Source organism: Pistacia vera, unplaced genomic scaffold, assembly GCF_008641045.1.
Source record: "Pistacia vera cultivar Batoury unplaced genomic scaffold, PisVer_v2 Contig940, whole genome shotgun sequence".
Classification (NCBI taxonomy): domain Eukaryota; kingdom Viridiplantae; phylum Streptophyta; class Magnoliopsida; order Sapindales; family Anacardiaceae; genus Pistacia; species Pistacia vera.
The window spans coordinates 168,218-187,081 of NW_022196824.1; the positions used below are offsets into that span (position 1 = coordinate 168,218).

Below are 18,864 nucleotides of genomic sequence, written 5' to 3' on the forward strand. Positions count from 1 at the left end.
ATTCAAGACTGAGTTTAGTATAGGCTAAGTTCAAGGTTCTAAAGATAATTGAATTTGAATGGTTTCCAAATAAACTTCCCCACCACATACATAATTATAATAAGTGACAAAAGAGGTTTTAAGGGTCGGCATTAGGCATCCCAACACAAAAATCGCGAGAGAAGACTTTTATAGCTAATCCCTGAAAAGCTTTCATGTGTAATCTATCCCTAAACCCCCAACAGCAGAAGTCTGTGTTTTGATTGTAGTAGGTAGGCGGGGGGGTGGAGTGGGCAACGAGGGCCTCACTTCATAATAGCCTTTTGCCATTGCTACACTTGAGTTGGCTTTTGTCTCATCTGAAAAATTGACGCAATCCACACGAGGGCAACACAAATCAATGCACCAACATTACTGGTATTCAAGAAAAGACCCGGCACAGTTAGAATTAAGACTTAGAACCACAACCACTGTTTATTTGTCTATTTCAATGTCACCATCATCATCGAGTGGCCCAGATCCCAAGCTCAATATAAGACACAAAACCCAAAATTAGCTAAGTTGAGTATCTCCTTTGCTTCATCAGGCTTCTAACCTCTAAAGTAACGGACATGGTGTCAGTGTCATGGCAGATAAATTAATATAATTATTCCCCTGATGAAAATTAGTTATTTCACTTGTCACTGGATCGTGATAAATCAATCGTTGAAAAACAAACACGCTTCTTGAATCTTTAAATTTGTTCAAAGATGTAGCTGGTTACCATTATTCTTTTTATTAATAAAATAATTTAAACGTGTTTCTTCTTCAATAAATTAATAAAATGCCGCTGATGTATAATTATACTTAAAATAAGTAGAGTGGTTGTCGGTAGGCCTTCACCGGCAGGTGGCAGTGAAGAAGAAGAAGAAGAAGAAGAAACTAATACAATAGCATCCATAAAGCGACAAACAGCAGCAGTTCCCAGGTGCGGCGTTCGGCGGAAAAAGATTAACATATCAAAACCCCAAAATCAAACTTGGACTATAAAAAATTAAAATGAAACAAAGTTAGAAATAATAAAACCATATGATAAACCATAAAAAATGGTCTAACACATTTAAATAAACAACCCATATTGCATAAACCATCAATACATGCTTCCCTAAAAGCCTACAAATAGGCCCTCAATGTCCCCCATTCACACTCCTTATAAGAAGAACCCAACTCTCAAAAGCCCCACTCTCCCCTACCACCCTTACCTTAAAGTCTTTCATTTATTTGCACCATTTCCTAGTGTGCTCGTGTGCCCTTAAATTATTTTCCATTTTTAAGATTCTCTTCTTCTAGTTCTGTCTTAATTACCATGGCATCATCTGGGAATGGCAGTGGCTCTCCTTGCGGTGCATGCAAGTTTCTCAGGCGAAAATGTGCATCAGATTGTATTTTTGCGCCTTATTTTTGCTCAGAACAAGGCCCTGCAAGGTTTGCTGCCATTCATAAAGTTTTTGGTGCCAGTAATGTGTCTAAATTGTTGTTGCATGTTCCTGTTGCTGATCGTTGTGAGGCCGTTGTTACAATTGCCTATGAAGCTCAAGCTCGGATCAGAGATCCTGTTTATGGTTGTGTTGCACACATCTTCGCCTTGCAACAGCAGGTAATTAATCACTAAGATTTTCAACCAAATCTTGTCATATCTCTAAAAGTAGTATGATATGTTACCAGTAATCCTTTTCAGCCGTGAGTTCTTCTGTATATTATTTGTATTGTTTCAAGCAGTCCCCTCTTAAACTTTCTTTTATACATTTTTTTTTTTTTTTGACAAATTATGCTCTCTACTTCTGTTCTTGCCAGTGAACCTAGCTTTAAAATTTCCCAGAAGTTTTCATTTTAGAAAAATTAAGTAAATTATAAATTTTTCATGAACTGTGTTTAATGTTTTTATAGGTGGCAATGTTGCAAGCTCAATTGATGCAAGTGAAGGCTCAACTAGCTCAAAATATAATGGATCCAAGGAATATGGAGAATCAATATTGGCCAGGCAACGCAGGTGGGGCATCATCGTTTCCAACTAATTATCCAACTTACATGAATTCAATATCGCCACAAAGCTCATTCGAATCAGCAGACCATAACAACGATGGGATGAATATGCAAGAAATAGAGAGCTGTAGAGAGGAATTTTCATTTCAAGCTTGTCCAAACAAGAAGAGACCATGTAATACTACTGAGTTGGGTGAGCTTCAAGCACTTGCCCTTAGAATGATGAGAAATTGATTTCAATCATGTTTCTTTATGAAAACAGATCATCATCATCCCTGCTCAAATTCTGTATATACTCAGACTATCCAAAACTTTAGTATAATTTGATAAAGCCTAACAATGGCATTTCCTTTTTTCCAAATTAATTAAACTTGGAAATGAGCTACCTGTCTCTCTCTCTGCGACTTTGAATAAATTACTAGCTAGGGTGGTTAACTTTCTTGAAGTAGATAATTTTGTATATACTGGGTTACAATAATTTACCATGTAAATAATTAATCTGGGTAGGGTTGTTAGCTTACCTTTTGAAGATAAATTCTTATAGAATTTACTGAAGAACAATAATAGAGACACCCCATAAACATTTTAAAATAAAAAGCTATGGAATTTGAATTGTTTTTATATTCTTTATCTGTCAAGTTCAATGATAACTCAAATACATACAAAATTGAACCCTCTTGTGTCTTTTCCTACGTGGGGATAATTAATTAAACATATAAGAGATGATCATATGGGAATCCCCAGGGCAAATTTTCGGTTTAATCAATTAAGAATATATCAGTCCTATAATCTCTTGATTAAAGATGATTTAATTAAGCTTTGGCCCTTAAGTTGCTTCTTAGCTTCCAACAAAGTCTAGATCCAAATGCATGCAAGGGGGCACTTGGGATGAGAGTAAGATTGTGAGATTTGGTAATTAAGCATTAATTTTGATGAGTTCGATGGTGTGCTATCATTGAAATTAAAGGCAAACGCATCGATATATGGTTTGAGGTGAGTATTTTAGCTAGGGTTTATATGTTCTAATAATAAGTAGGTTCACCTAACATCAATAGTCTTGCTAATTTTAATAACAATGCCCCAATAAAATTGTACTCATTTATATAGACAAAGTGTCCCCTTGATTGAATGCAATGGGCTACATCATGAGTTAGTAGCTAGCTTTCGCAACTTTATTAAACAAATTAATTAACCCAAATATAATTTTGTTTGGTTCTCCAAATCCTATAATGAGACGCTTATATATGTTATGAAATTAATATATGTTTCATCTGAATTGGGTATATTTTATTATTTAGAAGCATCTACCAAATAGGATAAACCCTTGTATCCTATATATATATATATGTTTTTGAAAGCCTAGCTAGTATTCATATTTTATAATTCACTAATCCTTGTAGATCACACATATGATTGAGTTGGCATGACTAAAGATTGGATTCAGATTTTAGATGGAGAAAGTTTAGCATACGCAATCTCATCACTAGAGAAATCGATGATAAAAAGAAAAGAAAGAACCAGAATGTGTTTTATATTGTAAGGGTTATAGAAGTGAAGAGGGTGAGCTGAATAGTAGTTGATGACAAATAAATTAATATTTATACAATTTAGTGAATTGAGATTGGATTAATATTGAATAGCAAAGTAAGTTCTTCGAGCCCAAGACTGTTGCATATAAAAGGTAGTCAAGAGACAGTAACCCACTTTCTTATATGCTAAATTATATCTAAAAAGTAATAATAATTATTATTATTATAAATGGGATCCTCCATTAATTGAACTTGGAAAGTAATTATTCCACAGAAACATTAAATAAATATTCATAAAATGGAAAAAGCTGTCAACAAAAGTGAAAAAAAAAAAAAAAAAAAAAAAAGGGGAAGACAAGAAAGAAGTCTACTTTATTTCAAATTATTAAAAATAATTACAAAGAGTTTGTATTCATTCATTCCCATGGCTGTTGAGAGCAGCACCGTATGTTATGTCTCTCTATCTCTATCTCTATCTCTATCTTCTTAATTTCTTCAATAAATTCCATAGCTTTGCAATTGGTGTTTAATTAAAACATAAATTAAAGAAGAAGAAGAAGAAGAAGAAGAAAACAAAAGTGAAAAGAAACGGTTGGACTAAGTTTAGGAAAAGCGTGAAAGGGTTTGAATATTCTAACAAATTAAGTTTGACCATTGACTTTACCTATACATATACGTCTCCATCATAGCCGCTCGATTGTGGGACCATCCATGTATTCGAGACAAGTAACTGTCCTTCTTTAATCTTTTATTAATTACAAGTTTGGTCCGTGCGGCCTTGTTTATTAAACTAAGGTGTGACCATTCAAACTTTTGGCTCACTTTGAAAGCTATAATAAAACCAAACATCCTTCAGCTTTTCCAGTTTCTGCTGGTATGCAAAGTTATGCTTTGTAAATTACCAAGAGTTAATTCAGAATATGTGTGAAAGTTACCTGGTAAATATTACTCTGTCGATCAATTCAATTGGGCCGGAGTGAGTTGGGTTGGGTCTAGTATAGAATAATGGCTACTTTTACCTTGTAAATGTTAATTGAGAACATGACAACCATACAACTCTGTTTTTTCTGGGTACATGTCCTGATAAAGTATTTTGTTTTTATATAATGGAATTAATTAAGTAGCTCTGAACGGAGTAATCTTTACAAAATATATTTGGGAATCCTACAAAGATGGTCCATCCTCAAAAAGCTGTTCATACAGCAAACGATTTGCCTTATTTTTTTTTTCCTTTCAATCCAAAGGGATCATCAATGGTAAAGCTTAAATAAAGTATTGATACATGTAAAGTTTCACTACTAGCAAAAGCAAATAGCTTTTTATAGTAATTAATGAAATACAAGACATGGGACTGCTGGCATTTGAATACAGAGAGCAGAGGGTATGGTCAAATAACAGTCAAATAATCCTTCACTTTGTAATGTATATGTGATAAATAATCAAGAATGCAAGAAATATATAATAGTTTATCTGTGAAGATCCTTAATAGAATAAAGCATATATTAATAAGATAATAAAATGTGGAAGTTTTTAAGCAAGACTGTTCCATTTTGAATGTCGAATTTGAAGCAGTAGTGAGTGGGTCTTAAATGTCATCCAATCACAGAGAATATATATTTGCTCCAATAAATCTTATTAATATTGTTATCTGTCTACATATGGACTGTTCAATGCGAAAGAAATTAAAAGGGTTTCTTCCATATATATTCTTTAATGGAGAATTTTCAATCCAAAAAGCAATTACATGCACCACCAACGCATCATACACATTTATATATGTATGGAATCCTTCCAGATTTTATTTTTCAAACTTGAAAAGATAAATAAGATATTGCAAATTTTGTCCAAATGTTTCATATTGCATAGACATGAAATATGCACTGTGTTGCACTACATAGATTCTTCACAAAAGTTTTCCATTTTACAGGATAACCAATTTCATCAACATTAACCCTTCGACTCACCTGGGTTGCTAACAAGAGTAACCATTGAGGGTATTTATCCGGCTGTCAACTTCAAGACCCTAAAAGATTAGTTGAAGTATAGCACAAGTTGGTCCGTACACCATTGGTCGCAAAAAAGGAAAAAGAAAAAAACCCTTCGTATTCATATATCTTTAAGAGTGGAAAGAAGTGAAGCATGAATATATATAGCTATGCAATTTTATTCTTGTAAATTTCTGAAGAACTTCGAAATTTACCAAAAAGATTCCCGAACTTACAAACTGATAAATTTTAATCAGCAAGAAAAACATAATCATAGAGATGCCCACGATTCTAGTGCTACTGTTTTCAAGACCGGTAAAAAAATAATAATAGAAGTTTCTTTGTGGCTAAAGCCGGATCATACAGCCTAAATTAGATTCAACGAATAAGTTACAACAAATTACATATATTTTTATATATATTGTGAAGAAAGATTCAAGAATAACTGCATGCATTGGTGTCAATAATGTTGATAGTACCTCAGCCAAATCACCTTGAACTGAAGATCACTCTACCATGAAAGATGCAGATAAACATCTGAAAGAAGCAGTATCTTAATTCACAATCAAAGGTATGAACTATGGTGAAGAGAGATTTTGATTAAGCTCAAATATATTAAACTATTGTGAAGAGAGATTTTGATTTTAAAAATATAAGGTATGAACTAGAATGGGATTTTTCTTTTTGGACAGTGTGCTTTCAGACTTCGGTTACAATAAACAAAAAGCAATCAACAAACCTTGGAAACAGAAGCAGTACTGTTAAAATTATAAGCAACCAAACTCGTGGAAGAATAAGCCAACAATACATTGGGTTTTCCCCCGTGTGAACTAGCTAATTGGTTATTAAAGAAACCTCTTCTGTCTTCTAGGGATCTCTCACACTCACAATTATAAATATATATTCATGAAGCTGATCGAGGTTGTACGAATCATATATTTTTGGTCCATACATGAACAGAAACTGGTGGATTGTACTTGATAAGACTAACTTCTTGGTATCTAGATTCCACGATTTGTAATCCATTGATCAGGTAGAGAACGATTTAATATGCGCAATGACCTTGACTATACAACCACAAGCAAAGCTGCAGAACAAAATATAAAGTCATGCATGCTACCAATATAAAAACCTCATTATTCAAAGCAAAAGAGATCGAATTGCACCATAAATTCTCATGAACATATCATTATCTTCTCAGAGAAAAAGGAAGTTTTCAGATTACTTGATCAAGCTTATGAATAAAATGATAAAGTTGTAAATTTATGGATCTTGTGCTTTAATACTTGATGTCAATATTCAGTTAGACCAAATCACATGATTTTGCAAACCCAGCCTATTGGATTTTTGAAGGGAAATTAAGTATCAAAAGCAAACTTGGTAACTGTATCAATTAGGTCAAAATTTTTAGGTACTCATGACTAGATCCATAAACAAATAAAATTAGCTTGAATAAAACCAGATTTTTATCTAGCTTTGATAGAAAACTACACTATTATTCTACCAATATCCAAGGTTACACTAGATTAAAGAAAACGAGAATAGGGTGGATTTTAGGGTTTCTGAATTATGAACATTTCTAGGCTTCCAACTTCCTAGCTTTTATTTATGGCAACAGAAGTGCATGTCTCAAAGGATGCAGCAGCAATTTCAAAATTGACAGAGTGGTCTTCACCAATTATATGTTTCTGGCGCTGAAGCCCATCTCCTTAAGAATTCTGAATATAACCAAAGGCCACAGATTGAAGATCATCAGTGTCTTGGAAAGTCCATTGCCGGTTGTCTGTTTGCATGTCAAGTGTACTCATGGAATGAAAACCCTCTCCGAAGCTAGCAAATGAGACATCTTCTCCTGAAATGACTGAATTTTCATAATTTCCGAAAGAGTTTGGATTCATATTGAATCTATTTTCACAGTATGGATTTGTTGTGGAATGATTGTTGGGGTTCGGATTAAATTGCGTCTCCACGTTTGAATTTCCTTGGTGAAACCAACTGTGAATATCTTGTGGGCGAGAGGGAAGCTTTCCACAATATTTGTCATTAGGGTTTGCAGGAGCAGAGCCATTAAGAAAGCTTTGAGCTGCTTGTTCCTTTAGAGAAGCGAGTTGTGCCTGTAGATTCACAACCTACAAGATTTAAAATAAAAAAGGGATATCAATAAATTTAAAGTTAATGAATTAGGGTTTCAATCAACAGTAAAAAATTACAAGATAAAAGGGAAATAAACCTGCTGTTGGAGAGCGAAAATATGCGAAACGCAGCCGTAAATGGGATCTTGAAGCCTAGCTTGAGCTTCATAAGAGATTGTGACTGCAGCTTCACAACGGTCATTGACAGGGAGATGAGCAAGCAGCTTTGAAACATTGCTTGCACCAAAAACCTTGTGGATGGCTGCAAAATGGGTAGCGCCTTGTTCATGGCAAAAATAAGGTGCGAAAACACAACCTCTCACACATTTTCTCCTCAAGAATTTGCAGGCTCCACAAGGAGAACCAGAACCTGTCATTTTGATAGATATCTTTTTGGGATATTGGTGGGTTTTGCTCTCTCAGGGTTGTGCAATAGCATTATCTCCAAGTTTATAAACACCAAAGGAAGAGGGAGGTGGATCATATAATAATGAATTGTTAATTCCCTTAGGTCCCCTTAATGGGCTACAAATTTCATTGTTTATTTCTTTAAAAAACCCTCTTCCACCCCTTCATAGTTCATCCTAAATTTTTATACACTCATATAAGATTCCATTTAGCATCCTTATACGACAAAAGAGCTAAGCATAAACCAAACCCATTTATGTTTGCTTGATGGTGGGGTCTATTTTAACTCATATTTTGAGTGTGTTAACTGATTCTTACTGATCATAACTGCAACTACATCTAATATAGTTAGTTCGTCTTACTATCCAAAACGTACAAGTTTAAACAAGTGAAACAGAGGCTGAAAAGTTTAAACTAATGTTAGGGCAAAAAATCGTCCTTGGCCCAAATAGAGAAACAGGACCACTAGTGAAGAATGACCAGGCCCAGTCTTGCAGAGGCCTAATTCGGATTAGTCCTATTTGATACGAGGTATAGCCGGCCTAAAGCACATGGGCGCGAGCCTCTTAATCCCAGTCCACTTCCTGGGTCCATGGGCGAGTCCAGAGCCCATAGCCCCTTCAATATTTTTCCATTCTTGATCAATCCCCTATTCAAGGTCGCCTTCCCCTTTCCTGATGACTTTCCCACTTGAGAGTTATTCTCCTAATCAGAATTAACTTCCTATCCGGACACTGATAAGACAGCTGATTACGGCCTTGATTCTAGGGTTAGCATCAGAGTCATACTAGGACTCCTGCTCCCACCAGGATTGGGAGACCAGACGACCACTATATAAGCAGAGGCCAGCCCTCTCACAAAGGACATCGACATTACACCTTCACACCCTAAGCTCTTGCTTGAGAGCTTCGCTTCACCGCCGTAGTCACAGTCCCCGACTAGACTTCCAGTAACCTTTTATTCCCTAGCCCTCACTATATTAGCCTTTCAGCCTTGCTGACTTGAGCGTCGGAGTGCCTACGGCAAACACCACCCTGGTGTTTCCCGTTCGCTTCACGCGTGTGTTTCTCTACGTGTGCAGGTACAGCAGATCGCTAGTGGCCTTAACCTCACGGGATCAGACCTCCCTTTCCGTACAGGTAGGTTTTTACGTTTACAGTTTCGCGCCCACCGTGGGGCCTCTAGTAATCATTCGGCGTGACGAACCTTGCTACGTGGAGGAATATTCCATGGCTGACAATCCAGACGACGTTAACTCAGGCCTCGAGGCCAGACTGGAGGCTTTGACCGCCCTCATGCAACAAAACTTGGACAAGGTGGCCACACTGGAAGCCGAAAACACATCCATCAGGGTCGAGAACCAGTCGCTAAAGGAGAAAGTAAGCCGATTCTATGAACTCGAGTTTCTGCCTGACCAAGCACCCCCCAATCGGTTCCGCACCACTATCCCATCCATGCAACCCCTCTCCACACCAGAGCATCGACCCTCGGATTCTGGTAAAGGGTCGGGTCAGTTTAACNGTCGTGCCTCAAGTTTAGCAGATATCGGCCCTTCTCCTTATCATTCTCCTTCAGGAAGTACGAGTACAGCAGCTCGTGCAACCTGAACACAATTTGGTGCCGAACACACAGATCCTCCAGGGCCATCAGCAATCCCCAGGCGTTCGGCATAAGTTGGGAAGGGGCGATAATGAAGTGATTCAGCACCTCCCAGACGAGGCGAGGCACAGGCAACCTCAACCCATCATGAAACCATTTCTTGTACACACAGACCCAACCTTCAGCTTCCCAATCAACCCGCTCGTCCGACCGCGGGTCCGGACTTTGATAGAACCAGGGATATGATACAGTGTACGGATACGCCACACGTCACTATCCTTCAGCACGGGCGGATAATCTCTGGTCAAAATCCCACTGCCCTGCTGGCTCAGCTCTTCCTCAGAGCTACTACCGGATGAAGAGGGACTGTCAGCCCCTCCGGAGTCTTCCCCACTCCTACCATACAGATCCGAGCCACTCAGCCTAGCTCCACTCGACCCTGGAGCAGCAACACTAACTGCGGTCGGCATGCCGACCGGAACGCTCCCCTCAGGCATCATCACCATAGTCGGGGCACGCTCATAGTCGTCCCCAACATCCACCACATCTCGACTCGACTCTGTTGATGTATCGTCTGACATAGCGGATGACTCGCCCGTACGAACCGATCGACTCGTTCCTTGTTATGGAACCAAACTACAAGAAACGCTCAAGTGTCAACCTAGCTACCAGTCGTCCTTCAACACCGACCGACACCCGCGAAAGTCACTCTTCAATCTCAGTCGCCTCGCCTAATTGGCCGAATGAAGAGGCACGCTACTAGCCGACCTGTCCGATAACTAGACGTCACCCTACCCTTGGTCGACCCCTCCAACCGACCGACCTTAGAACCAGGTTCAGTAGAGTAGTTCGCTCGCCCCAGACGACCAACCCACCTCCAAGCTCAAACCGAGTCACCTACTAACCTCGCTCACTTTCCCACGAACCTAAAAACTCCCACTCGCCCTGGATGACCGACTGACCCTTCAGTCCGCTCCACGCCCCCTTCTCCACCCTATTCGGTCAGGCGGACCGACCGAACGACCTCTTACTAAGCACGACTTAACCCAGAAAATGCCCGAAATTATCGGATTCTTCCCGGATATCCACCGAAAAATTCAAATCTATACCTTATCTCCGAGTCCTAACACGAAAACACTTGAAAACCCAGTGTAAACCCCCTCAAAAGTTCAAAAAAAGCCTTCATCCTACCTCCCAAAGTTTCAACCACCAAAAAAACAAAAAAAACCCACAAACAGAACAGCAAATCGGCCAAAAAAAGAAAAATGGTTACCTTGTTGCAGAAAAGACCACCGTCGCTCAAAGAAACTGAGAACAAAAAAGAACAAAAGAAAACCAAAAACGAGAGATTTTTCTTTTGATGAAAACACAAAACGAACGCGGATAGAAGATGAACAGTCTACTCCCCAGATTTGTAAAGAAAATACAGACACGTGGCAGTTCGTGGTTGGCCAGTTGTCAGGGGGTCTCTTCGTTTTCCCGCTCTCGAAACGACGGATCGATCGCCACCATACACGTGGCAGCGATCCAGACCACCTGGGAAATCGTGGCCCTGTACGGATTCTGCATCTCGATCGCCCGACCCTTCCGGCTGACTCAGCTTGTACCTCCAGAAGTATGTTCGACGCGCATCCAACCTTAGTATGTTCGACGCGCATCCAACCTTCACCCCAACAGCACACTTGGCCACTCAATCCGTCCGACCGACTCAGCTTTTCAGGTCAGGAGCCCTCCCAAGCATCCCATACTCAGCCAGCCCAGAAGGCCCGGTCGATCGACGCATGAGCTTGGAGTAGCCTGGGTTAAGCCCTCTTCAGAACAACGCCATCAAGCCTCGCCCATTCGTCCGTCCGTGGCGAACGAGTGGTCAACGTGTACGGTTACCTCACCTACCTGGTCGTCCCAACACCCTGACCGAATGAAGCTCCTTGGTGAATTTCCTGAACTCGTCCGTTCCGGCATGACGAATGACTGCCCCTTGCACGGTTTCCTTGCTAGTCACGCGGACGTACCGAGCGACCATACCTAGTTCTCTGCTCTTCGGCTCGTCGAACCGATCAAGCACATCGCAATGGTGGCATGCTCTTGTTCAGGAGTGGATACCGAACGACGTCCAATCAAGGATCACCTGCAACGGTCAGAGCATTCATTTCAATGATCGTTCGTCCATGAGGGAAGACCGAGCTCGCCTTGAGCGTAACCTACTCTCTGACTTAAGTTACTCTCAACTTAGAGAGTGGGGGACAAACTGTTAGGGCCAAAAATCGTCCTTGGCCCAAATAGGGAAACAGGACTACTAGTGAAGAATGACCAGGCCCAGTCTTACAGAGGCCCAATTCGGATTAGTCCTATTTGATACGAGGTATAGCTAGCCCAAACCACATGGGCGCGAGCCTCTTAATCCCAGTCCACTTCCTGGGTCCATGGGCGAGTCCAGAGCCCATAGCCCCTTCAATATTTTCCCATTCTTGATCAATCCCCTATTCAAGGTCGCCTTCCCCTTTCCTGATGACTTTCCCACTTGGGAGTTATTCTCCTAATCAGAATTAACTTCCTATCCGGACACTGATAAGACAGCTGATTACGGCCNTGAACTGAAGATCACTCTACCATGAAAGATGCAGATAAACATCTGAAAGAAGCAGTATCTTAATTCACAATCAAAGGTATGAACTATGGTGAAGAGAGATTTTGATTAAGCTCAAATATATTAAACTATTGTGAAGAGAGATTTTGATTTTAAAAATATAAGGTATGAACTAGAATGGGATTTTTCTTTTTGGACAGTGTGCTTTCAGACTTCGGTTACAATAAACAAAAAGCAATCAACAAACCTTGGAAACAGAAGCAGTACTGTCAAAATTATAAGCAACCAAACTCGTGGAAGAATAAGCCAACAATACATTGGGTTTTCCCCCGTGTGAACTAGCTAATTGGTTATTAAAGAAACCTCTTCTGTCTTCTAGGGATCTCTCACACTCACAATTATAAATATATATTCATGAAGCTGATCGAGGTTGTACGAATCATATATTTTTGGTCCATACATGAACAGAAACTGGTGGATTGTACTTGATAAGACTAACTTCTTGGTATCTAGATTCCACGATTTGTAATCCATTGATCAGGTAGAGAACGATTTAATATGCGCAATGACCTTGACTATACAACCACAAGCAAAGCTGCAGAACAAAATATAAAGTCATGCATGCTACCAATATAAAAACCTCATTATTCAAAGCAAAAGAGATCGAATTGCACCATAAATTCTCATGAACATATCATTATCTTCTCAGAGAAAAAGGAAGTTTTCAGATTACTTGATCAAGCTTATGAATAAAATGATAAAGTTGTAAATTTATGGATCTTGTGCTTTAATACTTGATGTCAATATTCAGTTAGACCAAATCACATGATTTTGCAAACCCAGCCTATTGGATTTTTGAAGGGAAATTAAGTATCAAAAGCAAACTTGGTAACTGTATCAATTAGGTCAAAATTTTTAGGTACTCATGACTAGATCCATAAACAAATAAAATTAGCTTGAATAAAACCAGATTTTTATCTAGCTTTGATAGAAAACTACACTATTATTCTACCAATATCCAAGGTTACACTAGATTAAAGAAAACGAGAATAGGGTGGATTTTAGGGTTTCTGAATTATGAACATTTCTAGGCTTCCAACTTCCTAGCTTTTATTTATGGCAACAGAAGTGCATGTCTCAAAGGATGCAGCAGCAATTTCAAAATTGACAGAGTGGTCTTCACCAATTATATGTTTCTGGCGCTGAAGCCCATCTCCTTAAGAATTCTGAATATAACCAAAGGCCACAGATTGAAGATCATCAGTGTCTTGGAAAGTCCATTGCCGGTTGTCTGTTTGCATGTCAAGTGTACTCATGGAATGAAAACCCTCTCCGAAGCTAGCAAATGAGACATCTTCTCCTGAAATGACTGAATTTTCATAATTTCCGAAAGAGTTTGGATTCATATTGAATCTATTTTCACAGTATGGATTTGTTGTGGAATGATTGTTGGGGTTCGGATTAAATTGCGTCTCCACGTTTGAATTTCCTTGGTGAAACCAACTGTGAATATCTTGTGGGCGAGAGGGAAGCTTTCCACAATATTTGTCATTAGGGTTTGCAGGAGCAGAGCCATTAAGAAAGCTTTGAGCTGCTTGTTCCTTTAGAGAAGCGAGTTGTGCCTGTAGATTCACAACCTACAAGATTTAAAATAAAAAAGGGATATCAATAAATTTAAAGTTAATGAATTAGGGTTTCAATCAACAGTAAAAAATTACAAGATAAAAGGGAAATAAACCTGCTGTTGGAGAGCGAAAATATGCGAAACGCAGCCGTAAATGGGATCTTGAAGCCTAGCTTGAGCTTCATAAGAGATTGTGACTGCAGCTTCACAACGGTCATTGACAGGGAGATGAGCAAGCAGCTTTGAAACATTGCTTGCACCAAAAACCTTGTGGATGGCTGCAAAATGGGTAGCGCCTTGTTCATGGCAAAAATAAGGTGCAAAAACACAACCTCTCACACATTTTCTCCTCAAGAATTTGCAGGCTCCACAAGGAGAACCAGAACCTGTCATTTTGATATATATCTTTTTGGGATATTGGTGGGTTTTGCTCTCTCAGGGTTGTGCAATAGCATTATCGCCAAGTTTATAAACACCAGAGGAGGAGGGAGGTGGATCATATAATAATGAATTGTTAATTCCCTTAGGTCCCCTTAATGGGCTACAAATTTAATTGTTTATTTCTTTAAAAAACCCTCTTCCACCCCTTCATAGTTCATCCTAAATTTTTATACACTCATATAAGATTCCATTTAGCATCCTTATACGACAAAAGAGCTAAGCATAAACCAAACCCATTTATGTTTGCTTGATGACTGGGTCTATTTTAACTCATATTTTGAGTGTGTTAACTGATTCTTACTGATCATAACTGCAACTACATCTGATATAGTTAGTTCGTCTTACTATCCAAAACGTACAAGTTTAAACAAGTGAAACAGAGGCTGAAAAGTTTAAACTAACTATTCAAATTTCTCTCTTGAAGACATATGTTTTCTAAATGGATTTAATTAATCGGGGTTAATTGAGATAAAGGTATAACACCACATTAAGATCCAGGATAATTATGAGACAAAAAAGAGCCGAGATTTATAAACTTTTCTGTATACATTAATTCATGTAACTTAAATGTTTTTGGATTAAAGATAAGGATTATTATACATTTTGCACCACCTGTTCCGGTCATGATTGAAAGAAATTTGGATTTTGGATTACTCCCAACTTCGGTTGGAAGTGTTGATATTTTTTTTCTTTCTTGATTAATTTGACTTCTCTTTTAGGCTTATTAAGTGAACAAATATAAGACACATATATCTACGAGAGAGACATAATTGTCGCGTGTATATATGAATATTAAGCAGCTGGGTATGCGTCAGATGCAACTGAGCGTTGAAGAAACACATTCTAATCATCTGATTTGACCATTCTCCGCATAGATCACTATACTTTACATCTTGATGTAACGTTAGCGATTATATTTGACATACTTACGCTATAGCAAAACTTGAATTTGAATAGACAAGAAACGAATATCATGCACCCAATGTGTCATCTTGTCTTCTTCAATTTTAATTTTTTTTTTTGGAAAAAGCTTGAATTTCATATGTTGAACACTGTTCATTACGTTCCCATTAAAACGGTTATATGCTCTTAATTTTTTGTAGAAAATGTTATATGTTCTTCTGAAGACCCTCCTGGAGGTTAAAGTCCCTTTTTAATTAGTTATATGTATAATCATAAAAAGCACTTGTAGTGAATGCGATTTGCTTGGGCTCTACAATCGGCAGAAAATCCCGGCGAGCTCTTGTGTGGAGCTTAAATATCTTCATGAATCAAAGAGCTATTACAAATAAAATTGTAGAAAAGTTTTATAGGTTGTCTTTCGATTGTAATTGTCCTGTAAAGATCCAAAACTTGGCAAAATCATTGATATACATTTGAACTTACGAATTATCACGATTGGATCAATTGACACTTGTTACACGTGAATTTTTTGTTAATTTATAATGTGTCACTGCAGAAGAGATTCGCTTAGTTGTTAAACAAATTCGTTCTTCGAGGAAATCAATGAATAACAGAGAATCACATCGCGATTGTTAAAAAATGAGAAACCCATAACGATAGGTGATCTAACAGAACCTTCCAACATGTTACATGTGAAGAACACTTTTACACGAGCAGGTTGGAAAATCCCAACATGTGCCTCTTTCATTACTTAAATATATACCAATCGAGCAAAGGCTGCAGGTTCAGGTAGACCAGTTAGTTAAAAGTAGCTGACTGTTTCATGGCACCTCATCTTTTAATCTTATAAAAAACAGTCAAATTCATTTAATTAACAACTCACACACTTCTTCATCAACCACGCATTACATAAATATATTTATGCACGCATTCAAAACTACATTTACACAGACAAGATATATATAGTAATCAATTATTAACACAGCGAAGAAATCAGATCGATCAAAACCAGTTGATGAGACAAGCTCAAACCCATTTATTTATGTCGTGTAGATCCAAAGCCAGTTAAAATTGACATGTCGTTAATGGCCCCAGGCAAGATTTCACATGTACATCTCATCGATGATCAAGTTAATGACGCCCTTGAATGTTTAATTAATTTCAATAAAATCAAAATGAATTGTAAATGTACAACATGTAACATGAGATGGTGGAGTACTGTTGTTGTGGATATATCATATTTATATTTATATATAATAAACTGATATATAGTACAATGAACAGATGTTGAGAGTGCAAGGAAACAAAAAACAAGAAGCAAAAAGAAGAAGCATATATTCGAAAATTGAATGAAACAAAAGATAGTGACACTGGAATAGAACACTTGATAAAGAGAAGCACAATATAGAAGACACAGAGAGGATTTTTGCTGAATGCTCTTAGAATTGTTTAAGTACAGCAGGTCATGGTTTGTCGAGCAATACAGTAGAATTAAGATTAATTAAATCTTTAATTATAATCATTAAACACTTTCAACCACTTTCTTCTGTCACACATAGGCACCAACATGTAGACCTCTCTCAAATGTGCACTTAGGACCCACATCCAACCATAATAATGACACCCCAACTTAACATCTCCCGATGCCCCCCAAAATTAAATTAAAAGATTAATTAATTATAAAATTAATCTTCTGATTAATGCGGAAAGATGTTTAGGTTTGGCTGTAACTTTTTGATTATCTCTTCTATTTTATACAGCAGCTGATGATTTGTGGAAGCAGCTAATAATACTTAATAAATTTACGGCACATTTGATTTGAAAATGGGATTGAACTATTGACGATTTGATGGGCTACTTAATTAAGAAAGTGGGCATAGAATGAAACAAAATTCTACTAATCATAGTCAAATATTTTAACTATGGGGTGGTTAAAAGTGGGGCAAATTGCATTGATAATTAACATTAGTATATTAATTAATTAAAATGATGAGTGATGACAAGGCTAATCTAATTGGAGAACACAGTTGGAGTTGGACGTATCAACAGGGATCTTTGCATGGCATCGACCTAATTGGCAGCCATTAATATTAATCCATTATCCCACCATGAGAAATTGCTTTATATATCATGTGTACTTGTTGGCCACTTAAGCTTTGAAAAGGAAAGAGTGTTCTTGGGACAAGAAGGCATGTTAATTAATTTAAGGAGACTATTAAATTTAATTAATACCAATCACACACACCTTTAGACAATAATGTAGGAGGGGTTCAACTAATCTTAAAAGGAGCACACCGTAAACTAATTTGCATATGTAAAATATATATATAAAAACTCCAAGCAGCCCTTCCTTCTTATCGATCGATGAGACTTAACAATAAGCCCTTTTGGTGTTCCAAGGGACTTTTACTTTAATTTATTACATTTCTTTTCAGAACTAGACCTACCTGAATAATTCTTCTTCATCTGCATATACAATTCACATCATCATCTCTCCTATCACCAATATCCAAACCACACAGAAGTTCTCTAGATTTGGAATGAATCAAAATCGATAGTTTACATCCTCATTTATTGATATAAAGTATCACAAAGATGAGCACTATTTTTTTTTTTTTTTCTTTTTGATGCTGTTCCTGACAACCCTCTTACATAGTTAAAACACTGAATTATAATTTGAATAATCGACGTTGGTAAAGACTTGGTCATGTTCATACCTTAACCGTATGATCCATATTAATTAGTTCATCACCCTTAATTTAGGTATTGTTATGTTTGGATGTTGTGAACAAAATAAAATATAATTACTTTCGAATGATGTTAAGAGGAAGAGGCAGATGAATAGAAGATATACTTTTGAAGTGTCGTGTTGTGAGTTCTTTCCCATATATGAAGTATGAACATCTCCACTATAGCAAGTGCAAGCTCACATGACCTCGAGTGGATCACCAATGGGACGGACCACTTTAATATTAATTTTTTTGTGGTTTAATTAAAGGATATATATCAAACATTTTCATCCATCATTTGAACAATTATAGACGAAATTAAAAATCAACTGCAGGTTGCCTTTTAGATAACAATTATTTGGGACGAACCAGCTAACCTAATTAAATCCAATAAATATTTTTTTCTGGTTATAATTCTCAAATTTGTTAAATGCGTCTTCCACAACGCAAGCATATACTTAAATAGTTTCTATGACTATGACGATAATAATTGTTCAAAGTGGTAAGCATGTTCACATATGAAATAATGTAGAGACAGTATCTGCAACCTAAATATTCATGCAAGAGAAGATCACACTCTTCTTCCTTTGTTTTTGCGATCTCTCAACTTTGAACTCTTAATTTATCTATAAGGTTAATAAAATATATTATATATATATATATATCTATATATATATATATATATATTCATCAACTATAATATTAACTTAATTAATTTCTGTTTATTTTCATTAAAAAATGAATACATTGGAATATTAATTAAATGTGAATAATGTTTTGTCTAAATTATTAACATATGTATTTTATAATTACTTTTACCGTTGAATGATTGTTTGGGATTGATTTCAATATAATAATTAAGTGGGAAGATGGCAGACGAATTAGAGAAGAAGAAGATCCCCCAATAATTAATGGCCTTTTATAGC

The 18,864-nt window shown here is 37.2% G+C and overlaps 3 protein-coding genes across 3 annotated transcripts; 1 reads left to right on the forward strand and 2 right to left on the reverse strand.

Annotated features, from left to right (window-relative positions):
* The first annotated feature begins 1,216 nt into the window (after positions 1-1,216).
* On the forward strand, positions 1,217-2,513 carry LOC116120655 (LOB domain-containing protein 16-like). Its single transcript, XM_031406621.1, has 2 exons — positions 1,217-1,615; positions 1,906-2,513. The coding sequence occupies exons 1-2, from the start codon at positions 1,325-1,327 to the stop codon at positions 2,233-2,235; spliced, it is 621 nt and encodes a 206-aa protein (XP_031262481.1). The 5' UTR covers positions 1,217-1,324; the 3' UTR covers positions 2,236-2,513.
* Positions 2,514-6,931: 4,418 nt separating this feature from the next.
* LOC116120665 (LOB domain-containing protein 14-like) lies at positions 6,932-8,079 on the reverse strand. The gene is made up of 2 exons (XM_031406639.1): positions 7,746-8,079; positions 6,932-7,644 (listed from the first exon to the last, which is right to left on the reverse strand). The coding sequence occupies exons 1-2, from the start codon at positions 8,022-8,024 to the stop codon at positions 7,225-7,227; spliced, it is 699 nt and encodes a 232-aa protein (XP_031262499.1). The 5' UTR covers positions 8,025-8,079; the 3' UTR covers positions 6,932-7,224.
* A 5,086-nt stretch (positions 8,080-13,165) lies between these two features.
* Positions 13,166-14,258, reverse strand: LOC116120684 (LOB domain-containing protein 14-like). The gene is made up of 2 exons (XM_031406656.1): positions 13,980-14,258; positions 13,166-13,878 (listed from the first exon to the last, which is right to left on the reverse strand). The coding sequence occupies exons 1-2, from the start codon at positions 14,256-14,258 to the stop codon at positions 13,459-13,461; spliced, it is 699 nt and encodes a 232-aa protein (XP_031262516.1). The 3' UTR covers positions 13,166-13,458.
* Positions 14,259-18,864: the final 4,606 nt, after the last annotated feature.